General features: G+C 60.6%; 2 protein-coding genes across 2 annotated transcripts; one reads left to right on the forward strand and one right to left on the reverse strand.

Annotated features, from left to right (window-relative positions):
- Window positions 1-1,363: 1,363 nt before the first annotated feature.
- Window positions 1,364-15,672, reverse strand: FBXL16 (F-box and leucine rich repeat protein 16). Its single transcript, XM_065850923.2, has 6 exons — window positions 14,759-15,672; window positions 5,321-6,031; window positions 3,998-4,506; window positions 3,671-3,755; window positions 3,256-3,319; window positions 1,364-2,792 (listed from the first exon to the last, which is right to left on the reverse strand). The coding sequence occupies exons 2-6, from the start codon at window positions 6,014-6,016 to the stop codon at window positions 2,644-2,646; spliced, it is 1,503 nt and encodes a 500-aa protein (XP_065706995.1). The 5' UTR covers window positions 6,017-6,031; window positions 14,759-15,672; the 3' UTR covers window positions 1,364-2,643.
- Window positions 15,673-21,984: 6,312 nt separating this feature from the next.
- Window positions 21,985-25,343, forward strand: METRN (meteorin, glial cell differentiation regulator). The gene is made up of 4 exons (XM_065850924.2): window positions 21,985-22,148; window positions 23,128-23,549; window positions 23,733-23,792; window positions 24,075-25,343. The coding sequence occupies exons 1-4, from the start codon at window positions 22,063-22,065 to the stop codon at window positions 24,389-24,391; spliced, it is 885 nt and encodes a 294-aa protein (XP_065706996.1). The 5' UTR covers window positions 21,985-22,062; the 3' UTR covers window positions 24,392-25,343.
- Window positions 25,344-27,119: the final 1,776 nt, after the last annotated feature.

The raw sequence follows: 27,119 nt of genomic DNA on the forward strand, positions 1-27,119 counted from the left end.
CCACACTCCCGCACCGTAGGACCCGCTCCTGACCCACAGAGCCTCCTCAGGGTCCCCTCAGCCCCCCAGGGCCCGCTTCCGCCCCTCACACTCCACATTCCCCCCATCTCCGTGCCCACTCCTGGCCCGCAGAGCCTCCTCAAGGCCCCCTTAACAATCCCTTCTGCCCCTCAGGCCCTCTTCCACTGCCGCGGTGCCGTACCCGCCGCCGCTGCAGCCCCGCCGGCAGTCCGGGCCCAGCAGGCCCCGCTGGCCGCCGCCACGGAAACGGGCGATAAGCCCCGCCCCTTCTTCCGCCACTCTCCGCCCCCTGCCGCCGCCGAGGCCCGGACACCCACCCCCTCGCCGGTTTCCGACGCAGCCCCACCCCCAGAACAAGAACCCGCCCCGGGAGGCCCCGCCCCTGAGTCAGACCCCGCCCCCGGCACAGAGCGAGGGTGTTGGAGTGCGCTCTGGGAGACGGGGGTAGATGGGGGTGTCAGGGGGATATGGGGTGCATCAGGGGTTGCCGTGGAGATGTGAGGTCCACTGCGGGGGTGGGTGCAGGGGGAAAATGGAGACGTTAGGGGGGAATATGGGGTGAATTGGGGTGGGGGTGTCAGGGGAACGTGAGGTGTGAGGGGATGTGATGGAGAAAATGGGGGTGTCAGGAGGATATGAGGTGCACTGGGGAGGTACCGGGAGGATCTGGGGTGCACTGGTGGGGAGAGGGTACAGGGGGAAAATGGGGGTGTAAGTGGGAGATGGGGTGTATTGGGGGTACAGGGATGCACTGGGGGGATATGAGGGTGCACTGAGGTGTGGGGCTGCCTGGGAGATTGGGGGTACCGCGGGGGGTGGGTGTGCACGGGGGTTTAGGGGTACACAGAAAGGTGGCCATACAGGGAGATACAGGGCTGCCCTGGCAGGTGGGGGTGCACTGGGGAGGTATAGAGGTGCACTACTATGAGGGGTGTGGAGGGGATAGGGGGAGACCCCAGCTCCAGGACTGTGGCTGTGCTGAGGCTGCCCACGTGACATAGAACTGTGGGGGTGCGCAGAGCTGGTGGCACCCCCAGGGTCTGCTGCTGTCACCACAAGGGTGGAGGGACCCTTGTGTGCCACTGCCCTGCATGTCCCCTGCCCCTGGCCAGATGCCTCGGCTTCCGTGTGCAGCTCGTGGAAGCATGCTGGTGGGTTTGGGGGTGCAGGCAGCCCCCCCACCCTGGCTGCCGCTATGCTGGGGTGCTCCATACCCCAGCAATACCACCCTGTCCTGCGGCCCTGCTGGCTTCTGGTACACCCCAACCCCCCTTCCAGGGCCACAAGGGTCCTCATGCCATTTTGGGGCATATTTTGGACAAAGGAGGGCATGGAGGCGGTGGGTGGTGCAGCAGTTCCTTCCCGGCCAGTACAAAGGCAAAACAAACCGAAAGCGTGTCCGTGTCCGTATCCATGCCCATGCCCATGTCCATGCCCATGTCCATGCCTGTGTTCCTCCTGGGGCTGTGTGGGCAGCTGGTGTGGCAGCAGGCGATGCCCCGGGTGATGGCCACCAAGTCCCCTCCCACGCCGGGTCCCCTCGGGCACCCCAGGACCATGTCCAGCTCAGCCCAGCCTGGGAGGTGCCCCTGGACCCTGCTTGATGCTGGCATCAGGGCCATGGCTTTCCAGCTGGAAGAGTGGTGGCAGTCGCAGCGTGTCCTGAGGTGCCACCTCCCGCTTTCGCTCTGTACCCCTGGAGTGCCCATGGTGGCTCAGACCTTGGCTTTGGTCCCCGGGGATGTCCCATGCCAGTCAGACAGGTCACTCCTGGGCATTGGCATCCCGCGGGGAGCAGCATCACCCCACTGACCCCGTGTACACCAGGATGCAGCGGGGTCCCTGGGGTGAGGGGGATGCTTGCCAGGAGAGCCCGGCTCCCGGGGCAGGATCTGGCTGGGGCAAAGCTGTATGTATGCAGGGGCCAGGTGGGGGCTGTAACTTGTCACCATCCCCCTTTGGGCACCCCGGAACCTGTCGTACCATGAGACTGAAGCAAGCGAGCATGCGAGGGTGGCAGGCGGAGGAAAACATCGTATTCACCAGGAGAAAGCACTGGGCTCCCCAAGGGCAGGGCCGGGGGCTCAGAGGGACACGCAACATGGTGGGGAGGGGCTCAGTGACCCACTCCTGGGGTGTCAGGGGACCTATTCAGCCTCCGCCACCATCCACAGGTGCCAAAAATAAGTATCCTTCTCTTTCCCATCCCCAGGAGCATCCTTCAGTCCCCAGGAGCATCCTTGGTGTTGGGGCCCTGTGCCCACTTGGCACCAGTGTGGGGGAGTAGGATGAAGCCGTCACCTTCCCACTTTGTGTTTCCATGATGCCTGTTCATCTGTCTGGAAGGCATTGGCAGAACACTGAGAGGAGGACAGGCGATGGTGTTGGTGTGGGGGCAATTTACAGGGAACCCAGGAGGGCTCTGGCAAGGGGTGATGCCATCCCCCATCTTCCCCCAGAGCCCCATGTCCCTCAGAGGCATCAATGCAGAGGGTGTCCAGGGTCAGTTGTAATCAATGGTGTCTTCCGCATCCCTCCCAGTAGACGGAAAGAAATGGGGTGAGCAATGTCAGATGGGGTGGCGGCGGGGTGGGCGTGGGAGCGGGGGCGTCAGCTCCAGCACTACTCGATCACCATGCAGCACGGAAGGTGCTGAGAGAAGTACTTGAAGAGCTCTGGGGTGGCTCCGGGACAGTTGGTGAGCTCCAGCTCCTCCAGCTCCTGCAGCTGCACCAGCCCTGACAGTCCCGTGGTGGTCAGCAAGGGGCAGCCTGGAAGAAGACAGGGCACGTTGTCACTCCAAAACACCAGCACTCCAAAAAACAGCATCCAAAAAAACCCTAGTGTCCCAAAACACAAACAGTCAAAGCGACCAGCACTCCAAAAAACAGTACCCAAAACCACCAGCATCCCCCCACAAAATAGAAAAGCCAGCATCCGCAAACACCAGCACCCCAGAGCACCAGCATCCCAAACACATCAGCATCCCAAAAGAGCAGCACCTGGAAAAACTAGCACCCCAAAAACCACAGCACCCTAACAGCCTAGCCATGGACCCACCCCCAGGATCTGGGCTGGGTGCAGGTGCTCGAGTGACTTGGGAGGGTGCAGGAGTTGTGCCATGCTGGGGAGAGGGTTGCTGGCTGTCCCCCAGGCTGTCTCTGTCCTCCCCAGTCTCTCCCCATCCCTGTGGGGACTCAGCTGCTCCATCCCAGGGTTCAAGAGGGGGCTCACCAGCCAGCGAGAGGAGGCGCAGGCTGCCCATGCTCAGGAGATGCTTCAGGCCAAAATCCTGCACCTGGAACAGAAAAAAGAGTGGGAGGGGGGCTCCACAGGAGGCTTGGCATTCCTGGGGCAGGGTGCCAGGGCAGGGTGCAAGGTACAGGGCAGGGTGCTGGGGCACAGAGCAGGGTCAGGGGAGTGTGTGCTGGGGCAGGGGCAGGGTGCCTGGACAAGTTACCAGGGCTGAGTCCTTCTGAGTTCACAGGAGCACCCCATTCCTTCTTTGCTTCCCAGAAACAAGTCCAAGGGCTCCAGTTGGCATGGGGTGCCCATCCTGAGCTCATGGCCTGTCTCCAGGGAGGTGGCAGCCACTGTGCCCTCCCTGCCATGTCTGCTGGGACGAGCACGGCTGTGATCCCCCACCTACCTGGCAGCACCAGCGCAGGTAGAGGCTCCGCAGGGATGACATAGTGGACAGGTAGCTGAGGCCGGTGTCAGTGATCCGCACACACCTGTAGGGGACATGAGTGTTATGGATGGCTGGGAGTGGAGCACCCATAGGTGCCCCCAGACTGTGGCACTGATGCTGTACCCATTGCCTCCAGCTCAGCTCAGCAGGTTATATGCATGATGTGGCATAGCTTGGCATGGTGGGGCATGGCATGGCACAGCATGGCTCAGCATGGCATGGCATGCCTTAGCGCAGCTCATTATGGCTCAGCATGGCACAGAATGGCTCAGCATAGCCCTGTACCTGTCAAGCACCAGCTCCTCCAGCTTGTGCAGGTCGCAAGCGATGTACTCCAGGGCCATGTCCGTGATACGAGGACACCAGGAGAGATCAAGACTGCGCAGCTTCCGTAGGTTCTCGGCCACCAGCTCCACCCCATCATCTGTCACCTTGGAGCAGCCCGAGAGGCTGAGGACGCTCAGGTTGGGCAGGCTGTGGACCATGTTGACCACGCCATGGTTGGTGATCTCCCAGCAGGAGTTGAGGCGGAGGGTGTGGGTGGTGTAGCCTTGCTTGGCAGTGAAGTAGGCGAGGGCCGTGTCCGTTACGTGGTAAGCTTGCAGGTTGAGCTCGGTGAGGTTGGGCAGGAGCTGCGAGATGGCGGCGATGGCGTCGTCGGCCACGTTGATGCAGTCGCTGACGCTCAGCGCCGTGATGCGTGCGTTGAGGCTGGACCACAGCCCAGCCTCCGTGAAGTCGTTGCAGCCTGACAGCTCCAGCCGCACCACACCCTGCATCTGCTCCAGCATCACCTGCCAAGGGGCAGGGGGTCAGGGCACGGTGGACACTGCTGCCCACCTCACACACCCCCACACTCCCGCCCTGACTCCCTGGGGCTCTTCTCACTGCCCCCAGCCCTGCAGGGGTCCAACTTTCTCCCTAGGACCCTCCCAGAGTTGGAGCAGTGCCCCATTCTAGGATGTGCCAGCATCCACAGGGAACAGGAGGGGACAGGTAGGTACCGCTGGCCACTGTCCCTGCTCTGCACCAGGTGCTATTGGTGGGGACAGGATTAGTTCCAACTCCCAGTCTGTGTGCTGGTCAGGGAAGATGTGGCTGTAGCTGGTGCTGTGCTTGGCCATTGCATGGGGTAGGGGACCTCAGTGGTGACCATTCCTGGCACCATGCAGGACCATGAGTTGCCTCATCTCTACCTGGTCTGCAGCCCCCTGCCCAGACAAACCCCCTTGCTGGGGAGCAGCCAGCCTAGCAGGAATGTCCTTGTCCTCTAAGCCCTGCTCACCACACAGTCACATGGCCACCTCACCTGGCTTTGCCTTCCTGGCAGCATCTGCAGGCAGTATCCACAGGCAGCAGGGATGAAGCCCCCTGGCAGCATCCTGAACCCTGCCTGGGAGGGCAGCACAGGCTGCAGCCTGTCCCCCGCCTAGATCACAGGCAGGGGCTCCTGACGCTGCCTGCATCTGTAGGATGGCCACGCTGTCTGCTGCTTGCCTGTGGCCAGTGAAAGCTCTGCCTGTCTGTGCGTGTGTCCCCAGGGCCATGGGGAAGGACCCGCCGTTGCCACATCTCCTCCACCCCAACCACCTCACCAGAGTCACCTACCTCCAACCCCGCATCTGTGATGGTCGACCTCTTAAGGCTCATGGACTTGACCCCCTTCTTGGAGAGAGGGTAGTTGTCAATGAACTCACAAATGTCCAGGTCAGAGACGCCCACAAGGCAGAAGCCATCGAAGCCACGGATGGCAAAGCCCTGCAGGCTGACAAACTCCTTCTCACCGCTGGGCAGGATGTTGTAGAGCTCTTTGGTGTGCAGAACAGGTGTCAAGCCCACCCAGAACTTGGGTTGGTAGAGCACCCGCCGCCACGCCTTGCATACCTGTGCCAGCACGCACTTCTCGCACGCTGAAAAGTACCAGAACAAGCGGTTGAGGATCTTTTCGTCCACCGCCAGCTGCCTTTCTGAGGGCGAGCCAGGCAGCCGCTCTGGTGAGGGCTGCTCTGAGCCTTCGCTCGTGTTCAGTCCCACCAAGGAAGGGCCGGGAGGAGAGGAGACGCTAGCCAGAGCGGTCAAGGAGAGTGGGGAGGCCAGGCTGGGGATGGGCAGGTCGCTGCGGTGGGCTAAGGCCGGGCTGAGGATGGCAGGCACAGAGGAAGGCTGGCACAGGCGGTTTTTCATGGCGGGGGTGCCTTTGGTGATGCTGGCAGAGCCGAGGCCGTTGGGTTGTGTGGGGATCTTCACCAGTCCATTGCGGGGCAAACATGGGGGCTTGGTGTCACCGTTTCTCGGGTTCGACATCTTCCACAGGTCTCTCTGCAACACAGGGGTGTGGGATGAGGGCCTGCTGGTCTGGCAGGGAGACAGGGCAGGGAGGGTGGGTGGGGAGGGCGTGCAGGGTTGGGGATGCTGTGCCACGGGTGGGCAGGGAGACCTGGCGGTCTCTGTGCAGGTAGCAGGGTGGCACAGGGGAGGTGGTGGTGCAGGGCTGCTGGTGACAACCACAGAGGGGACACAGCCAGGGCACAGACTGGGGTCTTCCAAGGGGCTGTGTGGCCCTGGTGTCCCTTGTGATGGGGGATGGATGGGTATTTGTCCCTGGATGTTCACATCCTGCTCTGAACCCGGGATCCAGCCATTGATGAGAGACAGAGCAGGATCATAGAATCGTAGAATCACAGAATGGTTTGGTTCAAAACTCATCCAGTCCAACCCCTGCCATGAGCAGGGACATTTTCACCCAGATCAGGTTGCTTGGAGTCCCGTCCAGCCTGGCGTGGGATGTCTCCAGGGATGGGGCATCCACCATCCCTCTGGGCAACTTGGGACAGTGTTTCACCACCTTCACTGTAAAAAATGTCTTCCTTATGTCTGGTCTGGATCCTTCCTCTCTTAGTTTAAAACCAACACCCCTTGTCCTATTGCAACAGGCCCTGCTAAAAAGTCTGTCCACACCTTTCTTATTGGCTCCTTTTAAGCACTGAAAGGCCACAATCAGGTGTCCCTGGAGCCTTTTTATCTCCAGGCTGAACAACCCCAATGCTCTCAGTCCTTCCCCATAGGTTCCAGCCTCTGACTTTGTGGCAGGGAGAGGGGACAGTAGTGGCAGAGCTGAGCTTCCTGTGCTTGCCGTGCCAGCCATGTGCTCCACAGCGATCTGTGTCGGCTGGGAGCCTCGCAGCAGCCGGGCAGCACCCAGGCAAACCAGGTTGATAAATATTTCAGTGGCAATGAGGACAGCTTTCCAACAGCCCTGCCACACTCTGCCATCCATTATTCAAAGCATTTCCCTCTATAAATACAGAGGTGAATAATTGATGGGGGCTTGGCCCCCCCTCCTGCCCCAGCCAGTGCCTGGCATGGGGCCCTGCCTGTGTGCTACCTGTCCTGCCTGCGCCCTGCTTACCAGTGCTGTGCCAAGTAGCCAAGTCTGTGGCTGGAGGGCACTAGGAACCTGGCAGGTCCTGTGGACACGCAACAATTTGGAGCCTGGAGAAGCAACTTCCAGCCTAGGGACAGGGTCCTCAAACCCTTAGGGGCAGCCGGAACATCCATCTGGCAGTGGCTGATGGGACATGAAGACCCTCTCTATTGCCTTCTCTCCCCCTGACCCAAGACAAAGTGAGGAAAATATTTTAGCTGCTTGAACCGCAACAGAAAGGCCGGGTCCATGTGGGGGCACCAAGGGAGGAGGATCCCCACCTGTGATGCTCATGGCTCTGGTCCATGGGATCTGATGATGCTCCATGCAGCCTGGGGGGGATGGCTGCCAAGGAGGGTGCAACCTAAATCTCCTGCTGCCCCCAGCCCATCATTTCCACCCTCACAGCATCCCCAGGCCTCATCCAGCCCTCCTGAAGCAGCCACAGAGGGGAGTGGCCACCCGAAGAGCACCATGTAAGAGCCCAGGAGGACAGGCAGCTGCCAGCAGCACAGCTGGCAAGCCCCACGGGGTGCATGGCATGTGACATCTCCTGGGGATGCCCTCCCTGCCACAGCAGGGCCACGGGATAGAGCTGGTGAGAGCTGATGTAACCTCTCCCATGGTGTAAGTGGCAACGTTGTGGAGGTGCCTGCAGACAGCCCTGCCCAGTGGCAGCGGCACCATGAGACCCCAGTCTCTGGGGATGAGCCCAGCCCTGTGCAGACAGTCTGGCGCCGCTCCCTGCTCGGATTCAGCCTCTGCTGCCTCTGCTCATGACAGAGGAGCTGTGCCTCTGATGCTTGGACATGTGTTAAATTCACTCGAAAGCAGGGGAAGAGGAGGAGAAAGAAGGAAGAAACTTAAAACCAGCGGCTCAGTGCTTGGCAGCAATTAGGGAAGTAAACACAACATGCACCAGTGTGTCTAACACAGCCACACAGCACAAATCCAAACAGATAATTACCAGGCTGTCGTTCCAGCATGGAGACCATAGCCAGACCTGTTCAGCATGCTGGCTGTCCCCAGGGAGAGAGCAGGTGGTGGCAGAGGGGCAGCCCTGGGCCTCAAGAGCCCAAGGGGACAGTCACGGGAGGAGACAGATGCTGACAAGTCGTCGATTGAAATGCAGCCAGCGGGAGGTGTTGGCAATGGTTACAACCAGCTCAGACCTCGGCTGGTCCCCAAAGCTGGGCTCGGGGTGTGCTGAGCAGATTCAGCAGCTTTTCCAGTCCTGCCTTGGAAAGTTGAGCCAGGTCCCCCCTGCCCCAGGCGCTGAGGCTGCTTGTCTGGCTGACAGAAACCCCAAACCATGAATGAGCTGGGAAACCACTTCAAATAGAAAGACGGTCAGAGTTTTTGGCCTTCTGGGCACAGGGAGGCTCAGGGGAGGCCAGGCAGGTAGGCTGGCTGTACACAACTGTATCTCTCCAGAGAAATGGTCAAGGAAGGATTTGTGGGTTCCTACCACCCCAAAAGGAGCAGGACTGTGCCTGGGGAGAGGACACCAGCCTGAAGAGGGTGGGTGAGGGGCACAGACTGAGGAGGGGAGTGGGTCTGACAGCCACTCTGTCCTGTCTCTAGCGCTGTGGGGCAGCGCTGGGATCTGCCCTCCACTGCTGCTGGAAAGTGCCCACCTGCAGCCAAGCAGCCCCTCAGGCTTCCATGGCTCAGGGCTGAGGCCACATCACTCCAATGGACAGCGTGAGCACCGCAGCCTCTGAAGGCCAGAGCTGCTGTATGCTGGGATGCTCAGAGCACACTCTGGCCTGTGACAGGCCCTCCCGCCAGCCCACTGAGGCAGAAGAGGGATAGGGAGATATGAAGCCATTTGCCTTGAAGGTGTCAGTACAGAGTCCTTATGACATTCCAGCAGCTCCATGAGCGCCTCCATATCCTTTTTGGTCACCCCAAAGCAGCAGAAGAGCAGAGGTTTGGTCTTGCCTCTTCTCTCTGTCATTTCACTGCTTGCAGACTCTGTGATGGGCCAGCCACAAGGCCATCAGAAGGAGAGTTCGGTGCTTGGAGTGACCATTCTCACTCTGGGACCCCACAGGGAGGGCCCAGCTTCACACTCCCTGCTCTGCTCTCACAGGCCACAACTCACAGGGAAAGCGGTTGCCAGCAGTGGAGTGCCAGCTCCCATTCCACAGTGGGAGTAAATCTGACAAAAGCAAAGGGCAAAGTCTTTTAGTCTCCTGAATTCACTCCAGGGTGCACATTTCACAGGAAACATCATTGCCAGAGAAGTCATTCATGAGGGTTTTGTCATCCACAATCAACGATGATGCAGTGGTGGGGGGCGGATTTGACGCAGAAAGAGAGAAGAAAGAAGAGGGTCTAAGAGCCTGTCACTACAAACATTGCACTCGTGATGAAGGTGCTGGGAATAATAGGATGAAAGCTGCCAGGAAGAGAGAGCTTGTCCAAGCAGTTGGAAAGTTTACCATCTCCCTGTGATGGTGAAGAGGGATGAAGGTCTCAAGAGATGGTCAGGATGATCAGCCACCCTGTTAGCGACACTTCCATGTGGATGTTCACTAGGACACACCAGGCTGTGGCAGATGAGATGTGCTGGATCAGATTGTCATCCTGCTTTAGCTGAGCTTGAGGGTGGGCTCTGGACCAGCCAGGCTTGGAAACTACCGAGGGCACTGGGTCGGCCTGGCTCAGAGACCACCGAGACCTCGGACTGGCCAGGCCCGGGAGCCACCGGGGCCCTGGTCCTGCTCACCGGCAGGCCCGTTCAGCACCGCGGACAGCGCCCCATTCAGCACCGCGGACAGCGCCCGGCCCCGCACCCTCCTCGGGTCCGCGTCATTTCACAGGGCACCCAGCAAACGTGCCCTGAGGGGCACCCTGCCTCGGCCGCCACTGCGAGGATCCACTATTACACCGACAGGTCCCTGTGAGGATCCACACTTACCCCACCAGGTCCCCATGAGGATCCATCATCGCCCCACCAGGTCCCTGTAAGAATCCACTATTGACCATCAGTTCCCCATGAGATTCTACTACTAGCCCTCCACCTCCCTGTGAGGATCCACAATTACCCCACCAGATCCGTGTGAGGATCTGCTGTTGACCACCAGGTCCTTGTGAGATCCTACTATTGAACCACCAGATCCCTGCAAGGATCCACTATTGCTCCACCAGGTCCCTGCAGTCCCCCCTTCTGTCCCGCTAGCCTGCCATGAATCCCTGTTATTGCCCTGCCAGTATCCAAGGCTGCTGCAAAATTATTTCTGTAGAGCTACTGCTTCAATGACAGCGCACTGCTTGGCAGCAGGCAGCCATCGTTCGCTGTTTCCTGCACACACACACACACACACACACATATACATGCACACCCAGACACACATGGACACACACACAACCACCCCATCAGAGCCCCAGGAGGTGATGAATGCACCTTGCACGTGTCTTGGTGTTCAGCCATACATATACATGCACACACACACACGCAAACAGAGATAAGCACATGCACGCACACACACACAGAGGGTTGCATCAGCTGAATTCATTAGCCCATCTATTTTTACTAATGCAGCAAATCAAGTTGCTCTACAGGCAGAGAAAACACACCCGAGACATAGTGCCATGGCAGAGCACACAGCCAAGGCTTTTGCCCAGCACTCCTGAGGGTAATGGCTTCCTGGGACTCTCCCAGCTCTACACAACATTCCCAACCAGCAGCAATTCCAGATAGGGTCTTGCTGACCAAAGCACGTGGTAGTCATAAAGATATCCCACCATACAAATTGCCTCCCCCTGCAGCACTCAGAGGTGTGCAAGCTGCCTCCTGCTCTGATGCTATCAGGTCAGACCACTGTCTATGCTGTGAGCAGTCAGAGGGGTCTGTGATCACTGGCCTCTAAGGCCAAGTCCCCTCAGAGGCCTTGGATCACCCCAGCAATGCAGAGGAGCCACAGAAGGCCCTGGAGGAGCCATTGACTCTCCCAGAGATGGAGGGGCAGTGATTGTGTCTGGATGCAAGCTACGGGTCCATGTGCATGTGTGGTGTGCACATCGATAGCACTCACGCAAGTCAGCTGAGCGAGAGGCTCAAAGCACAGCTCCAAACTAAATGCTACGTATTCACCTGCTGCACAAGCCAGATATTTGTGGTGTAGAAGGGCATTACTGCTCTGTCTGGCCCCAGAGACCTGTCCTTTGTGTGATGGGAGCCAGGAAACTCCTTCCTGAGATTACCCTGAGAGCTCCTTGGGAGACTGGGAGCTGAGAGAAGCTCTCCTGCTCCCTTGCTGGCTCCTAATGACACCGAAGAACGTGTTCTACCTTGCAGTGGAAAAGAGGCTTAGGAGGAACTGGGAAAACAACTGTTTTGCATCCCATTCCTGCTGGTTGCCACTCAGTGTGGGGCTGGCTGCTGAATCCCTCGCTGGGACTCAGGCTGCTCCTGGCCAGGCAGTGGAGCCATCACAATAGGGACTCCCCAGCACAGCTCTCCCTCAGACCCCACAGCCTTTCTGAACAGCAAGACTTGAGTCTGGGCTATGTCGGGCATGCTCCAGCCCCCCCAGGCCTCGCCAGGAAAAATTTCCTTGCAACAGACAGCAGGGCCTCCTCCAGCTGCTGCAAACACTTCCCACAGCAGTGCTTATCTTCTCCGCTAAGAACCAAATCTCCCAAAGACATCAAGCCCTGGCCTTCCCCCTTATCCCAGGAAGCCCCATGTCCCCAGGGTGGGAACCCCCACCCAAGATGAGCACGGGATGCACAGAGCAAGGCAGAGCTGGACCACAATGTGCTGCCCTGGGCCCATCTCATCCAACGTCCTCAGGAGGTCCCAGCCCTCAGCCTCACGGGAGGATGCTCATGCTTCAGTCAACCTTCACCCTCCTCCCCCCTGACTGTGGTGAGGGGAAGAGAGAGCAGCTCCTCTTACGTTGGCTCCTGCCTGGCCTGGCCCGCCCTTACTGCAAGCCCAGCCAGAGCCCAACCGATGGCACCCAGGACATTACAGCCCTTCTCAGCACCCCGCTTGGGTCCAGGAAAGGCTGGACAAAAGTGCAAGACAAGGAGTAGGAGCCAGGAAACCATGGCCCATGGCTGCCTCCGAGCCCCCTATGCACTGATGTGCTCCTCGGGCACTGCTGGGTCTAGAGCCTCTTCTTCAAACCCCTTCATGCCTCCAGACATAGCAACAGCCACACGAACAGCGATGCACCTTTGCCCCTGGGCACAGGGATCTGGATCTGAGCACAGGTTGGGGTGAGGCAGGCAAATGCCTGCCCATCATCAGGGTCATTGGTGCCTAGCTCCTGGGACTCTGGGACAGGCAGGCAATGGTCAGCAATGGGACTCCTCGCTGCAGGGGTTGTGGGTGCTAAATGCCAACACTGGCTCCAAAAAGCCATTAGATGCATTCTGGAAGCAAAGGCACTGGTCTTATCCTGCTCCCAGGGCAGCACCCTGACCACCAGCTTCCCCCAGCTAGGACCTGGGTGCAGGTCACACCTCCAGCGGGGAAAAATCCTGGAGATAAGGCTTCTGCCTACCTGCCCTCTCCCAAAACACTCCCTGTTAGCTCTGGCCCCTTCCTCTGCACCACCAGCCCTGGAGCACCTGGCAAACATAACCAGGTGGGCAGAGGTTTGATGGGGGTGGGATGCTGCTGAAGGAGCCCTGCTCGCCCGCACACCCGATCCTGCTCCCTCCCACACCATCAGCACCCACTCACCACCTGAATCCCTTTTTTGTCTCCTGGAGCTGCTCGATCCACACAAACCCTGGTGAGCAGCAACAGGTCATGACCCACAGCTGGGGCCCAGGAGGGCACCTGCCCTGGCTCATGGATAGGGAAACTGAGGCACAGGGAGGGCAACATGGCTTTGTCATGGAGTTGCCAGAATCTGAGCCAGGCAGATCTTAAACCCACAAAGCATGAGGGAAGGATCCAGCCCCCAAACCCAAAGTGCTCCCGCTCCAGCCTCCCTGTTCTTGGCTGGAGCATGGCCACATCCCCACACAATGGTCAACACAGAGGTGACCCTGATGAAGGGGACAAGGGGGCCCTTTCCTCCTCTCCAGACTTCCCACACATGCTGCCATGGCCCAAGTGTGGGTCACTCCATTCCCAGGAGCAGGATTTGGGGAGGTGGGATGTTCCCAGTGCCAGGGATGCTCATCCCATTGCTCCCTACTGCCATGGACCCGCTAGTACGGGGAGAAGAGCAGGCCTAGCGGATGGCAAAGGGATCGATGTGGGGGAAGCCAGCTCGGGGAAAAATAGATATCTAGCTCATTAAAAATGGATGCTCAAGTGAGTCCTCCCCACTCCAAAGCCACCTCCCTCCCTCTTCCTGGTAGCCGGAGTGAAATCAGCACCCAGCTTTCAGCAGAAGGGAGATGCCAGCATGGCAGGACACTCACTCTGTGCTCACTGCTCCCACCCTGCTGTGTGCTGAGATACCCTGGTTGCTGCAAATAAGGCCTGAGCCCCCTCTACTCTGGGCAGAGGGGGGTTGTGGAGCAGGACCTCTGTCCAGAACATCCCTGCTGCAGGGGCTGCCACGCTCTGGCCTCCAGCACCTGGACACCACCATATGCCACCAATGCCAGTCCAAGAGCCAGAGCCCCAGCACCTCGGCCTGGTGCCCCATGGCACCCCAAGACCCTCATCTGGGTGAGGTTGTGGGGATCTGTGCCTGGCTGTTGCCACATCCCCATGCCTCAGTTTCCCCCACTACCCTGCTCCCATTTCTATGCGACTCAACCTGCCCAAACAGCCCTCAGTCCCAGCCAGCCTGGCACATGGACCCCACAACCCCTTCCCATCCCCTGCACCACCCAAACAACCTGACCCCTCACCTCCCTCCAGGGCTGCTGGGATGTCCCTGGCCCAGTGCTGGGCTCTGTGGAACCCCGCTATGTGGCTCAGCCCCCTCGGCCCCATTGCATCTGAAGCCTCCCCCTTCCTCCATCACCTGGGCCCCAGGATGGAGAGTGGCTGTTCCTGTCCCATCGCCCAGCCTGTGCCACCTCACAGTGGAGGAAAGCCCCTCCAAGGTGTTGGGGTGTCAGGGTCTTGGAGTGCAGACTTGGGGGTGCCAACAGTCCCATGGTGCCACTCAGGAGAACAAGGGACAGTTTGGGGGCTGACAGTAGGCAGTCAGCAGCCCCAAACCCGGGTGATTCTGTCCCCACAGCAATGTCCCCCTAAACTCCCATCCCAAAGCATCCCCACATCCCCCAGTACCCACCTAACACCACCACCCCCCCGTGCCGTTCCCCACCCGGTGATGCCTGGCCAGGCTGAGGGGCAGCAGGGAGGCACCACCTTACCCCCTCAACAGCCCCCCGGTCCCCAAACCGGACTGAGGAGCGGGGGGGCAGCATCACCGGGTGTGGAGGCATCACCGACCAGCATTCTCCGTTGAGCTACCGGGAAAGGGAAGGCGGGGTGGGGGGGGGCGCCACCGGACCGGGAGCCCCGGGGCCAGCTCTGCCGCCGTTATATAACGCGGCTCCATGATGCGGGATGCAGAGGGGGGTGGTTGCAGCCCCGGTACCGATGCCGATGCCAGTGCCGTTGTCGTTGCCCGTCCCGGTGCCGGTTTCCGGCTTTGTTGTAAAGGTTTTTCCCGAGCGGTTCTTACCTCCAGCACCGTTTCCCGAAGCTCATGCCATGCCTTGTGCCCGTCCTCTCTTGGTTACAGGAAAGAAAACCCACCGGGAAGAAAACCGGGAAAACCCCCCACAAAAAATTTCCCCGTTGGAAAAGGGGCCGGATCCTGCCCGGCCCCCGCCCCAATCCCGCTAAACAACAGCAAAAATAAACGGTGGGTGGGGGGAAAGGGGCCGGATCCGGATCCGGGGGGAGATGGAGAAGGGGGGTCCCTCCTGCCAGCCCAGGGAGCTGCTCGCACACGCACACGCGCGTTCGCACACGCGTGTCAGCAGCGGAGGTTGTTAAAGAGACACGATCATCGCTGATGATAATGGATCGTGGAGGGATGACATCGCCATCGGCACCGGTACCGGGAGGGAGCAGCGAGTTGAGGGTGCGGGACACGGACATGGAGGGAGAGATGCGGGGGGCGGGGGGGAGTGGTGCGGGCAGGGCTGGGCTGGCAGCTGGGTGTGCAGGCAGGGGGGGAGAGGGTGGGTGGGTGGGTGAATGCAGGGGGGGAAGGATGGAGGGAGGAAGAGAGAGAGAGGGAGGGATGATGGAGAGATGGAGAGAAGAATGGAAAGATGGAAGGATGGAGGGAGGGATGATAGAGAGAAGAATGGAGAGATGAAAGGATAGAAGGATGGAGGGATGATGGAGAGGTGGAGGTTGGAGGGGTGGAAGGAGAGATGGAGGGGTGGATGGAGAAAGGGTGGAGTGAATGGAAAGGCAGATGCTTGCTCTGGGTCTCTCCCCACCAGGGTGCTGGCAGGCTGGAGATCCGGGTGCAGACTCCTCTCACCCCAGTAGTTGGCTCAGGCCCTGCTCACAGCCCGTGGGGTGCAGCAGGGATGGACACTCCAGCTTCAGCACCCCAGGGTGCTGTGGGCACCCAAGGAAGGGTGTCGTGCCCAGAAGCCAGAGGGCTTCACCCACCCAGGCCATGGCTGGCAGCAGGACCTGCACCTGGAGGATGCCCTGTTGCTGCCCCCCTTTTTCCATCTCCTCCAGCTCCACACCCAGCCAGTAACCCCAGTCTGGGGCCCAGCTTCACCATTGCTCCCCAAACTGGAGGGAACTGGTTAGATGCCATATTCAATTCCATCCCCTCTGCCTTCCCCTCACGCAGCCCCATGTGAGCAGCAGGACTGTCTTGGCCACTGCCCCCGGCTGGGCCCTGGGGAGGCTGATGGAGCTGCCTGGATCCGGCCCGCCTGGCTCCTGCCTCCATTATTTATAAGGCAGGTCAGGTTTCGCACTGGCAACCGGGAGGGGTTTGGGGGAGGAGATTGTGCACACACTCACACCCGCACTCACACTCTCACCCCACCCTGTCCAGAGGGTGACAACCACAGGAAAAGGGGTCAGAGCTGCAGGCGACCACAGGGATGTGTGAGTCAGTGGCCTCACCCAGGTGGCACACCTTTTCTCCGTTGCCTGAGGAACTGGGGATGCTTGCCACTGTGATCCCTTGTCCGCCCAGCAGTGTCCTATCCGCCTGTGATGTCCTGTCCCCATGGGGTTGTCCCGAGGGACTTGCCACCTGGCAGCAGCGAGTGGTGGTCCAGCCCTTGGGGTCATGCACCACTTGCACTCTCAGTGCATCCCTGGCCCAAGGTGGCGACAAGAGTGAGCCTAGGACCAGCTGGCCCTGTTGTCCCCTTGGTCCTGGCACAGCCTCATTGTCACTAAGCCCTGCCAGCCTCAGGCTCCAGAGTGGACATGTTTGGGTGACCTCATGTCCCGGGAACACTGAAATGCCAAAAAGAGTCACAACTGGAGGAGTCCCTATGCAGGGGAACTCTGTGCACATATCCCCAGTGGAGGGAACACAGTTGGCATGAACAATCTGTGCCACCAGCCCTGGGGGATACCCACACCCTGGGGTACCTCCGGGGCATGCCTGGCCATCCCAGCTCACCCCACAGCCATGAAGAACCCCAGCTTGTCATCCTGTGCTGAGGCAGGCTGGGCTCCTGGAGCCTCCTTGGAGCAAGGGAACTGTCTCTCCTTTCTTCCAGGGAGGTGGTGGCTGGAGTCCCCATGCTTGTTCCAGGGCAGCAGCCAAGAACCAAACACCACCACTCCTCCATGACTTATCTTTATGCAAACTGCCAGCACCCCATTGGCCTCTGCTTCCCTCCCATCCCCACTGCCCTGAGGATGCTGAAGTCTCTCAGCCCCTGCACCCAGTGTGTCTCCATGGCGACGGGACCCTGGGCCGAGCAACACTGGACCACCAGTGCCCAAGCTGGACTGCAGTGTGCTGGGTGTTGTCACCACGGCAACCGCCATCGCCTAGCGCCGGCTGTCTCCCGGTAACCCGTCGCCTAGCAATGGGGGATTTTTCACAGCTCGGGATGAAGAGTTGAAAGTTATTTTTAGCCTGGGCTGCGAATCAATAGGCAGCTCCATTTGCCACCCCGCAGGATGCACGCGCAGGGGCCTTGCTGCAGTGGTGCGAGGCAGAGGGGCTGCTGAGGGGAGCAGCGTGGCCTGGCTGGCCTGGGAACACCACCCTAGCACAGCCTGAATGGAACCCTAGGGTTTGGTCTCCCCTGGGATGCCGCTCCAGTATCAGCAGCCCCCTCCAGGGCTTGGCCCGCTTTGTGCTGACCCCAAGGCTCAGCACCTCTGGGCCTCCTCACTGTCCTCCATGGAGCTCAGACCCCTTGCTTCCCCACCCTGTGAAGGATCTGACACCCCCCAGGATTGTCCGCCCTCCAGGCCACAGGCAGGTGAAGGTGGATGAGGGCAAGGCCAAGCCATGGGGACCCTCATGCTTCTGTGGAGACTCTCATGTGGTAAGGGAGATGACCACACTGCTGTGGGAACATTCATCTCACTCTGGGGACGGGACCCTCATCCAGCTGCTGGGAGCTTCATCCTGCCATGGGGATCTTCTCCCCTTAGTGCAGACCCCCTCCTTGCCATGGGGACCCCCGTCTTGTCCTGGAGACACTCTCCTTGCCATGGGAATCATCTCCTTGCCATGAGGACCCTTGATCTGCCACAGGGACTGCTGCCTTGCAATGGGGACCCCCATCTTGCAGTGGTGACCCTTGCTCTGCCATGAGGACCCTTGCCTTGTCATGGGGACCCTCGCCCTGTGGTTCCCCTCCTGACAGCCTCCCAGAGGTCCTGCAGTCCTACCAGGGCTCGTACCTGCCTTCAGGGACACCACCCGGGGGTCCAGATGTTTGGGGGCTCTGGGAGGGAACAGAGCCCATTTGGCAGTGGGGTTCCATAGGGAAGGCTGGGGGTATCCCCACATGGCTCTAGAACTGGGCCAGGAATCGAGATGAGGCTTCTCAGCTATTTGTTGAAGATGAGGTGGGTGCCTACCATAGCCACATCTCCCACAGGTGCTCAGCTGGGTGGGGGAGCTCGCCATGCAGCCGTGAGGGGCCAGACAGTGGGGTGGAAAGAGGTTGAGGACCTCCAGTCTCCCGGTAGCCCTCTGAGGTCTCAGCCCCCCCTGAGCCCTGCTTTTGCCTTTCCAGGAGGGTTTCTGCCCCTGGGCATGGCCCAGCCTGGAGCATCCCTGCCCTTGCCATCACCCACTCACAGCACAGGGTGGAGGGTGTCCAGAGCCACCCCATGGGAACCCTTTTGTGGACACAGAGGATGCCCCAGCTCAGCAGGAAAGCCCAAGGACCTGCTTGGTGGGGATGACTGCCCAGGAAAGGAGAAAGTTCTGCTGAAGATGGGTGACCTGGCAGGGAGGTGGAGAATAAATAAAAAGCACAAAGGAAGGAACCAGGGTCCCTCCTGCCACAGGGAGACATGGAGCTCTGAAGCCCTGGGTGCCCATAGGTGGCAGATGGGTCTAGGACCCTTGGTCCCCAACAGTGCTGACACAGCATAATCCACCCTGGAGCACACAGCCAGCTCTGGGGACACAGCACAAGGCAGACCTGGACCTGTCACAGTGAGTCCAGAGGGGACCACAGAAATGGCTTTCTCATGTGGAGAAAGGCTGGGACGGTCAGAGTTGTTAAATTCAGATAAGACCTTCCTGAAGCCTTTCAATATATAAAGGGGCTTATAAGAACGATGGAGAGAGGCTTTTCACTGAGACCTGTAGTGACAAAAGAAGGGGTGACGGTTTTAAACTGGAAGAGGGTGGATTTAGGCTGGATGCGAGGAAGAACTGTGTTGCAGGGAGGGTGGGGTGCCCGGAGGAGCCTTGGATGCTCCATCCTGGGTGCTCCAGGCTGGGTAGGACAGGGCTGGCATGGTCTGACCCAACAAGAGATGCTCCTGCCCAAGGCATGAGCTGGACAGGGTGATCTTTGGAGGTCCCATTAGATGTCTCGATGCTCTGTCCCACTGCAGGACATGGCTTCCCCGCCACGGGAGGCTCTCAGGGTCCCCCATCCAGGGGAGGCAGCGGTTCACTGCCCGGGGGGAGCGGGTAGAGCAGCCACAGTGCCCGCGGTCACAAGAGGGCACTGCGAGCCTGAGCAGCCCGGGGTCCCTCTGGCCGGAGCGGGACGGGGGGAGCCAGGGCCAGGCCTGGAGCCCGGATCGGTCCGAGATCCGCTGCAGGGGTCTGCGGCTTATCCTGCGCCCCGGCTTGGCAGGTCCGGGGGTCTGCCGGTCCCCAGCCCCTCTCTCCCTGCGGCAGCCGGGGACCAGGGGGACACAGACGGGGGACAGATGCTGGACACGGCCAGGGGGCACGGCCACCGCCCGGAGCTCCAGGGCACGGCCGACAGCCCGGGGACGCGGCATCTTGTCAGGTGGCAGCTCCAATGAAGCCCCGGCGTGCTTTAGTCCATCGACTGACCCAGCGCGACGAGGGAATTGGTGGGTGGTGGAGAAGCTTTGCCCGGTTCCAGAACAGCCCCATATCCGGTGGCTGCTCCGAAGGGGTTCCTGGCTCCACAATGGCAGTGTCCCAAGGTTGTGGTGTCCCTGTGGCCTTGAGGGGGGAAGCCAGAGTTGGCCATGGTGGTTTAGTCCAGCTGTTGCTGAGGTTTCCGTGGTAACAGCCCGTTAAGGTGGATCGTGGTTTAGTCCAGCTGTTGCTGAGGTTTCCGTGGTAACAGCCCGTTAAGGTGGATCAGGCGCTGCACGCCCAGGCTGCGGCAGGGCCAGGGGTGCCAGCTCACCCCAGGGTGCTGGCGTAGGGTTAGGGCAGGCTCACTGCCATGTACCTGCGGGGACAGACACATAGGGCTCCAGCCTGCAAACAGTCACATCCCACCTCCCTGTGGTGTCCCATGGGAAAGTCCCCTGAGGGTGCTGGGCACCCCGCTGAGTGGGGGATCAGCCTCAGTGGGGAGGTCCCTGTCTGGGGACACCAGTGCATGGCGGCACATGTGCCACCCCAACTTTGGTGCCACCGCATCTCTGATGCTACCTCACCTCTGCTGTCATCTCGCCTTTGGTGTCACCTTGCCTCTGGTGCTGCATTGCCTCTGGGGACCTGGCAGAGGCTGTTTGGGGGCTCCCTGGCTGGATCCCATATGAACCTCTGAGCCCAGATGGCCCTGCTTCCCCATGGTGGCACAGGACCTGGCCCCAGGACCCTCTGCAGGGTATCACTGTGACCCCGCTTCACTTGCACAGCCAGGATCTTGAGCCCAGCCATGCTCTGGCAAACCTTGCACAGCAGCCAGTGGTAACAGCACAAGGGCCAACAGGTCCAGAGGCATCACCTCAACACCCCCAACCTGACACCACAACACCACAACACCCCAACACTCCCACTCTCCCACCCTGACCCGCTCCACCTTAACCCGCAGCCCCTCTGGCCCCTCATTTTCCACGGATTCCAGCAGCTTGACTTCTTTCAGCATCATTTCATGGCCAAAAGGCTTCGAATCCCCCTTTCCCCCGCCTGCCACCCCCCCTCTGGCTCCCTCCCCTTCCTCACTTCCCCTCTTTCTGTCTGCCATCCAAATTTACAATCCCTCATTTCCATTCCGCTCCACCCTCTCGCTGGGGACTTTGTTCCTGGCCTGTATCATCCCATCCCAATTGTTCAGTGTTTATTTCAAACATTTTGGCGGGCTGTCACTGGATGGAAACTTAATTAATTGTGGGGTTTGTGGTACTGGCACAATAGTGGCTGAAGGGGGGGAGAAATCTCGAGGTGCAGGTTTGGAGGGGGTGAAGTGGGGGTTCGGGTGTGCATGTCTCCCATGCCAGGCTCACTGCCACACACCTCTGCTTCCCCTAGTCAAGAAAATGCCCCCACAGGAGAGGGGTGCTGATGAAGGGGGGGGTTGTATTTTATACTGAGGCTGATGTGTGTGTAACTCTTGGGGTACACAGTTTTGGGCATGTGTGTAGATCAGGCTGGCTGTAGCCTGGGGTGTGCACATAGTGGGGTGTCCATAGGTTGGGGTGTAAATAGCTTGGGGTGTATATAGCCTGTGGTTTGCACAGTTTGGGCTGTGCATAGGTTGGGGTGCACATAGATCGGGGTGTGCATAGACTGGGGTGCTTATAGCCTGGGGTGTACACAGCTTGGTGTGTGCTTAAGCATGGGTGTACATAACCCAGAGAGTATATAGTGTGAGGTGCCTGTAGCCTGGGGTACGCATAGCCTGAGGTGTGCATAACTTGGAGTGTGCTAGCCTGGGATGTGCTAGTAGCCTGGAGTGCCTGTAACCTGGGCTGCCTGTAGCCTGGGGTGTGCATAACTCAGGGTGAGCATAGCCTGAGTGCCTGTATTCTGGGGTGTGTATAACTCGGGGTGTGCATAGCCTGGGTGCCCATAGTTCAGGGCACACACGGCCTGGGGTGTACACAATCATGGGCAGGCATATCGGGTGTACACAGCCCAGGGAGCACACAGCTGGGCTGTACCCCACCTGGGGTGCCTGCATCCAGGGTGTGCGCAGCCATAACTCTGGGTGCACACAACTAGGGGTGTCTGCAGCCTGGAATGCACCTGTTGTACCACAGCCCTGTCCCCGGGGCTCAGCCCTGGCATTTCTCCCCGGCCTCCCACCGCTGGCAGCCAGCCCTGCCGGTGTCCCCCACCCCGAGGAGCCCCGGTGCTGCGGACCCCGGGCTGGCGCGGGGAACGGCCCCCGGGAGCCCCGAGGCGGGGTCCGGGGATGCCCGAGACGGGGAGCGGGTGGAGAGGAGGGGCGGGGGGGAGAGAAGAGGGGGTGAAAGGGGGGCGGCCCCGCCCCGCTGCCGCTATTGGCGGAAAGTTTGGGGCGCGGCGCGGCGTGGCGGCCCCGCTCGCCCCGCTCTTCCCGGTGCGGGCATCGGTGCGGGCAAGGCCGGGCCGGGCCGGGCCGCCCCGGGGCCGCCGCGGGCGCGGCCATGTGGGCGCTGCGGGCGCTCTGCCTGGCCGGGCTGGGCGCGGCGCTGGGCGGCGGCTCCGCGGATCAGTGCTCCTGGAGGGGCAGGTAGGCACCGGCACCGGTACGGGGGGCAGCCCGGGGCAGGGGGAGGCGGCACACGCGGGTCCCCAGCTCAGCATCCCCCACTCCTCTGCGCGGTTCGCAGCCCTCCGGGGAGCTCCCGCCGCCCAGGCTCGAGTAGGGGCTCTGCCTGGGATGCTGAGACCTGCGTCTGCCTCAGTTTCCCCACTCCTGGGTGCGGCTGCCCACCACCCCGCGGGATACTTCCCCCCGGGGTGCTGGGGCTGCTGGGCTTCCCACCTCCCCTTCCCTGAGCCCCCCTCCACCCGTGAAACGGGGCTCTGCGGCCGCCGGGGCTCCGAGCCCCTCCGCAGGGCCCGACTCGCCGCCGGCCGCGATGAGGAAGGCGCCGAGTTTCGAAACAAAGAGCCGGGGCCCGCCGGGAGGGGCTGCCGCGGGGGGCGTGGGGGGCCACGGGGCCACACAGCCACGAGCAGAGTGGCCGGGACAAAGCAGCCCCACGGCCACCTCCGCTGCTCCCAGCCTGGCTTTCTCGCGTGTCCCCCCCCCGTGCTAAAAATGCAGCGGCAAGACGTGGCTCCAGGCATCGTTTACACGCGAGCCCGAATCCTGTGAGAGTGAGGGGGACATGGAGCCGCCCCAGCTCCCACTGGGGATCCCCCGAAGCAGGGGGATGCAGAGGAACAAGCGACCCCAAGACCACGAGCACCGTGGCTTGGGTAGCATGGGAGCCCACCCTGGGTGCGAGGGGGTTGTGTTGCCTCCCCCTTGGCCCCCTTGGGCAGGTGTCGGGAAACATAAGCACTCCTCAAATGATGTGCTTGCACCCCAAATCCGAGGCATCAAAGGCTTGGTGCTATTCCTCCCTGTGTTCATCCCCCATGCCCCTGCAGAGGTGCTGTTTGGGTGCTCCAACGCTGCTATGTTGGGGGGCACATGGGCTGGGGAGGGTCCCCATCACCCAGGGGGGTTCGCAGCTGATGGGGTCTGCTGTTCCTTGCAGTGGGCTGTCGCAGGAGGCAGGCAGCGTGGAGCAGCTCTCCCTGCACTGTGCCGAGGGTTCGCTAGAATGGCTGTACCCCACGGGGGCCCTTCGTCTCCGCCTGGCTCCCCGCCTGCCCCCCGCCACCGCCACCACCAAGGGCAGGAGCCCCCAACATGTCACTGCCTGCGTCAAACCTTCCGGCACCTTCCGGGGGGCTCAGCTCTACCTGGAGAGGGAAGGGGTGCTGGAGCTGCTGCTGCCAGAGGCCCCCCGGCCTCGCGTTCGCTGCTTCAGCTGGCTGCCCTGGGAGAAGGTGGCTCTGTTCCTGCAGGCCACCCCGCACCGCGACATCAGCCGCCGCATCGCTGCCTTCCGCTACGAGCTGCGTGGGGACTGGCTGGCCCACCCAGCACTGCCTGCTGCCAGCCTCACTGGAGAAGGTGAGCACCAAGTGTCCTGGGTCAGCCTGCCTCAATTTCCCCAGAGCTGCTGTTGCCTCTCTGAAGCAAGGGTGTCCTTGGTCTGTGCAGAGGCAAGGGGACAGAAGGGCCAGGGCTGGGGTGGCCCCCCCCAAGGCTGGTCACTGGGAGCAACCAGTGACAAGCTGTGCTTGGCAATTGCAGGGGCGTGCCGGCCGTGCAACGACACCGAGATCCTGATGGCCATTTGCACTAGTGACTTTGGTGAGTGCAGCCCCCTCGGGTGCTGAGGGGGAGTCCTGGCATCCTGGAGGAGGGAAGGAAACTCAAACTGGGGGGACAACGGCCCTCAGGCAGCCCTGGTCTCCTCTTCCAAGGCTAGCTTGGCTGGGGCTGCTGACATCAGTGTCACAGAGGCCACTGTGGCATGGGGATGGGGACGAGGCTGTGAACAAGGATGGGGATGAGGACAAGGACAGGGTTGGGGACAGGGTTAAGAATGGGGACAGAGACACATTGACACCCATTCCTGCCTTCCCCCCGCAGTGATCCGTGGCAGCATCCGAAGTGTCTCCAATGATGTAGAGCTGCAGGAATCCATCATCGGGGTGAGCGCCACCCGCATCCACCGCCAAAAGTTCCCCCTCTTCCAGGCAGGGGGGCGGCCAGGGCGGGTGGTGGGCAGCATCCGCACTCCACTGCGCTGTGGTGTCAAGCCGGGCCCTGGCACCTTCCTCTTCACGGGGTGGCTGCATTTCGGCGAAGCCTGGCTGAGCTGTGCACCCCGCTATAGGGACTTCCAGCACATCTACGAGGGGGCACGGCGCACACGCCAAAACCCCTGTGAGTTCCCCGTGGACTGAGCAGCTCGGGGAGGGTAGCCCGGCCCCATGGGTACTGGGCTGCTGGGGTCCCGCAGGCAGCGAGAGCATCCCCGAGGGGATGCAGGGAGTGGCGTGCCAGCAGGGATGGTACCTGGAGGGAGTGCAGTGCTTCGGTCCTCGCTGCGTAGCCGGGCTCTGGTGGCACCCACCGCCGGGCTGCGGGGGTCATAGGAAAATCCTGCTGGAAGGGAAGGAGTTTTTCCAGGGTGCACTCACCTGTGGTCCCCAGGGACCTGCCGAGTGCAGTGGCGTGGGGCAATGGGTTGGGAGCTCCCTAGGGTCTGGGGAGCTGCATGCTCAGGGGATGCTGCGGGCTCGGGGATGCTGTGGGGCATGGTTGGTCCAGCATGATGGGGGCAGCTGTTCCCACCCCCAGGAGGGCTCAGTGGCAGGTGGCCATGGCTGTGGGTGGCCATGGTGGCAGGACCGAGGACACGGTGGGCACCGTGGGGAGCAGAAGGGCCAGGAGGTGGATTTGCAATGTTGGAGTTGTAAGGGGGAGCAGGGTGGCGGCAAGACTTGCCCTGGCCCTGCCTGCAGCGTGGGGCACGGGCAGGAACCGTGGGGTGGCTGCTGAGGAAGAGGAGTGAGGCTGAAGGGAGCGATGGGTATGGCAAGGTGGGAGGAAGGCTGACGCAGGGAGCAGAGGTGTCCCGGCACGGCTGGAGCAGGACCAAAGCACTGATGCAGGAGGGTGCCACGGGAGCAGGGAGAGGTCCGGCTGTGCCACCTGTTACCACCAGCCTGGGGCTGTGGCCTCACAGTGGCTGCTGAGTCCCACTGTGCCGTGTTGCCTGTGGTGGGACATGCCGTGCCAGCTGGGGGGAATTTCTGACCGTGGGGGTGGGGGGCGTCATGTGCACTAAAGTTATAATGATACCAAATTTGTGATTTTTTTTTTTTTTTTATAAACTAAGCCGTATTTGTAGCATGCGCGTGTGCATCTCCTTTTTTTAAAACACTGGGCAGGATGTTCTCCAATGGGTGCTGTGGGAAATGTCTATATAGATACAGGGATATATCGCTATTTTTAAATGCCGCATCCCTGGCATTCCTCGGGGTGGGTGGCTTTGGGGTTCCCCTCCCCGGGCAGCACTGAGTGAGCGGCACCGGGGCTGGGGGCGGGTGGCCCCATGCTGGGTGGGTGACCCTGCCAGCGGAGCTGCTGTCAGGGCTGATTCTCATCAGAGCCACCAGCCACAAGGCCTCTTTGTGCCGGGCTGTGCGGCACTGGCTTCCCAGCCCTGCCCTGCCGCTGCCCCCTCCACGGGGGCTCCAGCCCCCGGCCTCTGGCCCCGCTCCTCTGGGCTGCGCAGGCGTCCCTGGGTGGTGGGGAGGGGGACAGGACCCCAGCAAGGGATGGGGCACGGGACCCTCAGAGAGAGATGGGGCAAGGAACCCTCAGCCACAAACGGGGCACAGGACCCCGAGCCAGGGACTTTTCCTTCCCATTAGTGTTGCCCACAGGGGCTCAACACTGGAAAAGCTCAGCCCCTGAGCACCCCCTAGCCACCCCCAGTCCCCCAAACCACCGAAGCCAGGGTCATGGCACATGTCAGCTTGGGCTTTAATACCTCTTCAATATTATTTCGATAACACCTTTTCAAATGCCACTAACCGGGCTGAACTGCTGGGCATCTGGTGGCCCCGCTGACCATAATGTGCTTTTCCTTCCCAAGAAAACATTTCCAAAGAGTTCTGTGGAGTTTAATTAAATATATATATGTGTGTATAAAATGATCTGATTGTGATGAGATCCTGCCTGGTGGGCTTGATACGTGACACGTTTTTCCCCTGAGAAGAGTTCGATACCTATTTTATGCTTTACTGCCAAAGGGCTGGTGATTGTTTAGGGGCTGGGCTGGGCCTGAGGGCAGGATCCGACCCTGAGGGAGGCCAATGCTCCACTGGCGGCTCGTGACGCCAGCATCCCCCCGAGTTTTGGCAGCAGGCAGGAGCTGGGCCAGGCAGGGGGAAGGGGGAAGGAGTGGGAAACTCAGCGGAGGAGGAAAAATAAGGCTGGAAAAGCAATAAATGAGGTGTGAAGGGAACTGTGCTGCCCACGGCATCCTCTGTACGCCCCGGGGATAGAGCACTGCTACTCAAACCCCACCACAATCCAGCACATTCCTCTCAGCTAAATTATGGCATTTAATGTGCCGAGCATCCGGCAGCTTTCTGTCCAGCAGCAGAATCTCTTGTTTTTCTTCAAATCTGTTTATTTGGCCAAATCAGCTCATTCTGCTGTGGCGGAAAGGGCTGTTATGCTGCTTGTTCTCCACTGCAGAGGTTTTCGAGGTGTTTTCGGTGCCCTCTGCCCTGTGTCAGGTTGGGTCGGCTGCCCTCGCTTCCCACAGCTGCCGGCTCCCGCGGCGGTTGGGCTGTGGCCAGGGCACAAACACTTCCTATGGGAGCGTACCATGGGGGGACCAGCCAGCTGGTGCCTCAGTTTCCCCACTGCAAGATGAGCATAACAGCCCTTCCCCACTGCTTGGGGCTGCCATGGCACCAGGCAGCACCCCATGGCCTCAGCATCCTCATCTCCATGGAGACGGTCATCTGAGAATCTCCTTGAAAGCACAGTCTGGCACTGGCCAAGCCAAACTCCTGACTGGCCCCTACTGCCTCCTGGCGCGGAGGGTAAAAACACTGTGATACAAACTCCATCACAGCTAATACTTCCTCTGCAGGATGGAAAATGTGCTGG

Source organism: Patagioenas fasciata, chromosome 15, assembly GCF_037038585.1.
Source record: "Patagioenas fasciata isolate bPatFas1 chromosome 15, bPatFas1.hap1, whole genome shotgun sequence".
Lineage (NCBI taxonomy): Eukaryota > Metazoa > Chordata > Aves > Columbiformes > Columbidae > Patagioenas > Patagioenas fasciata.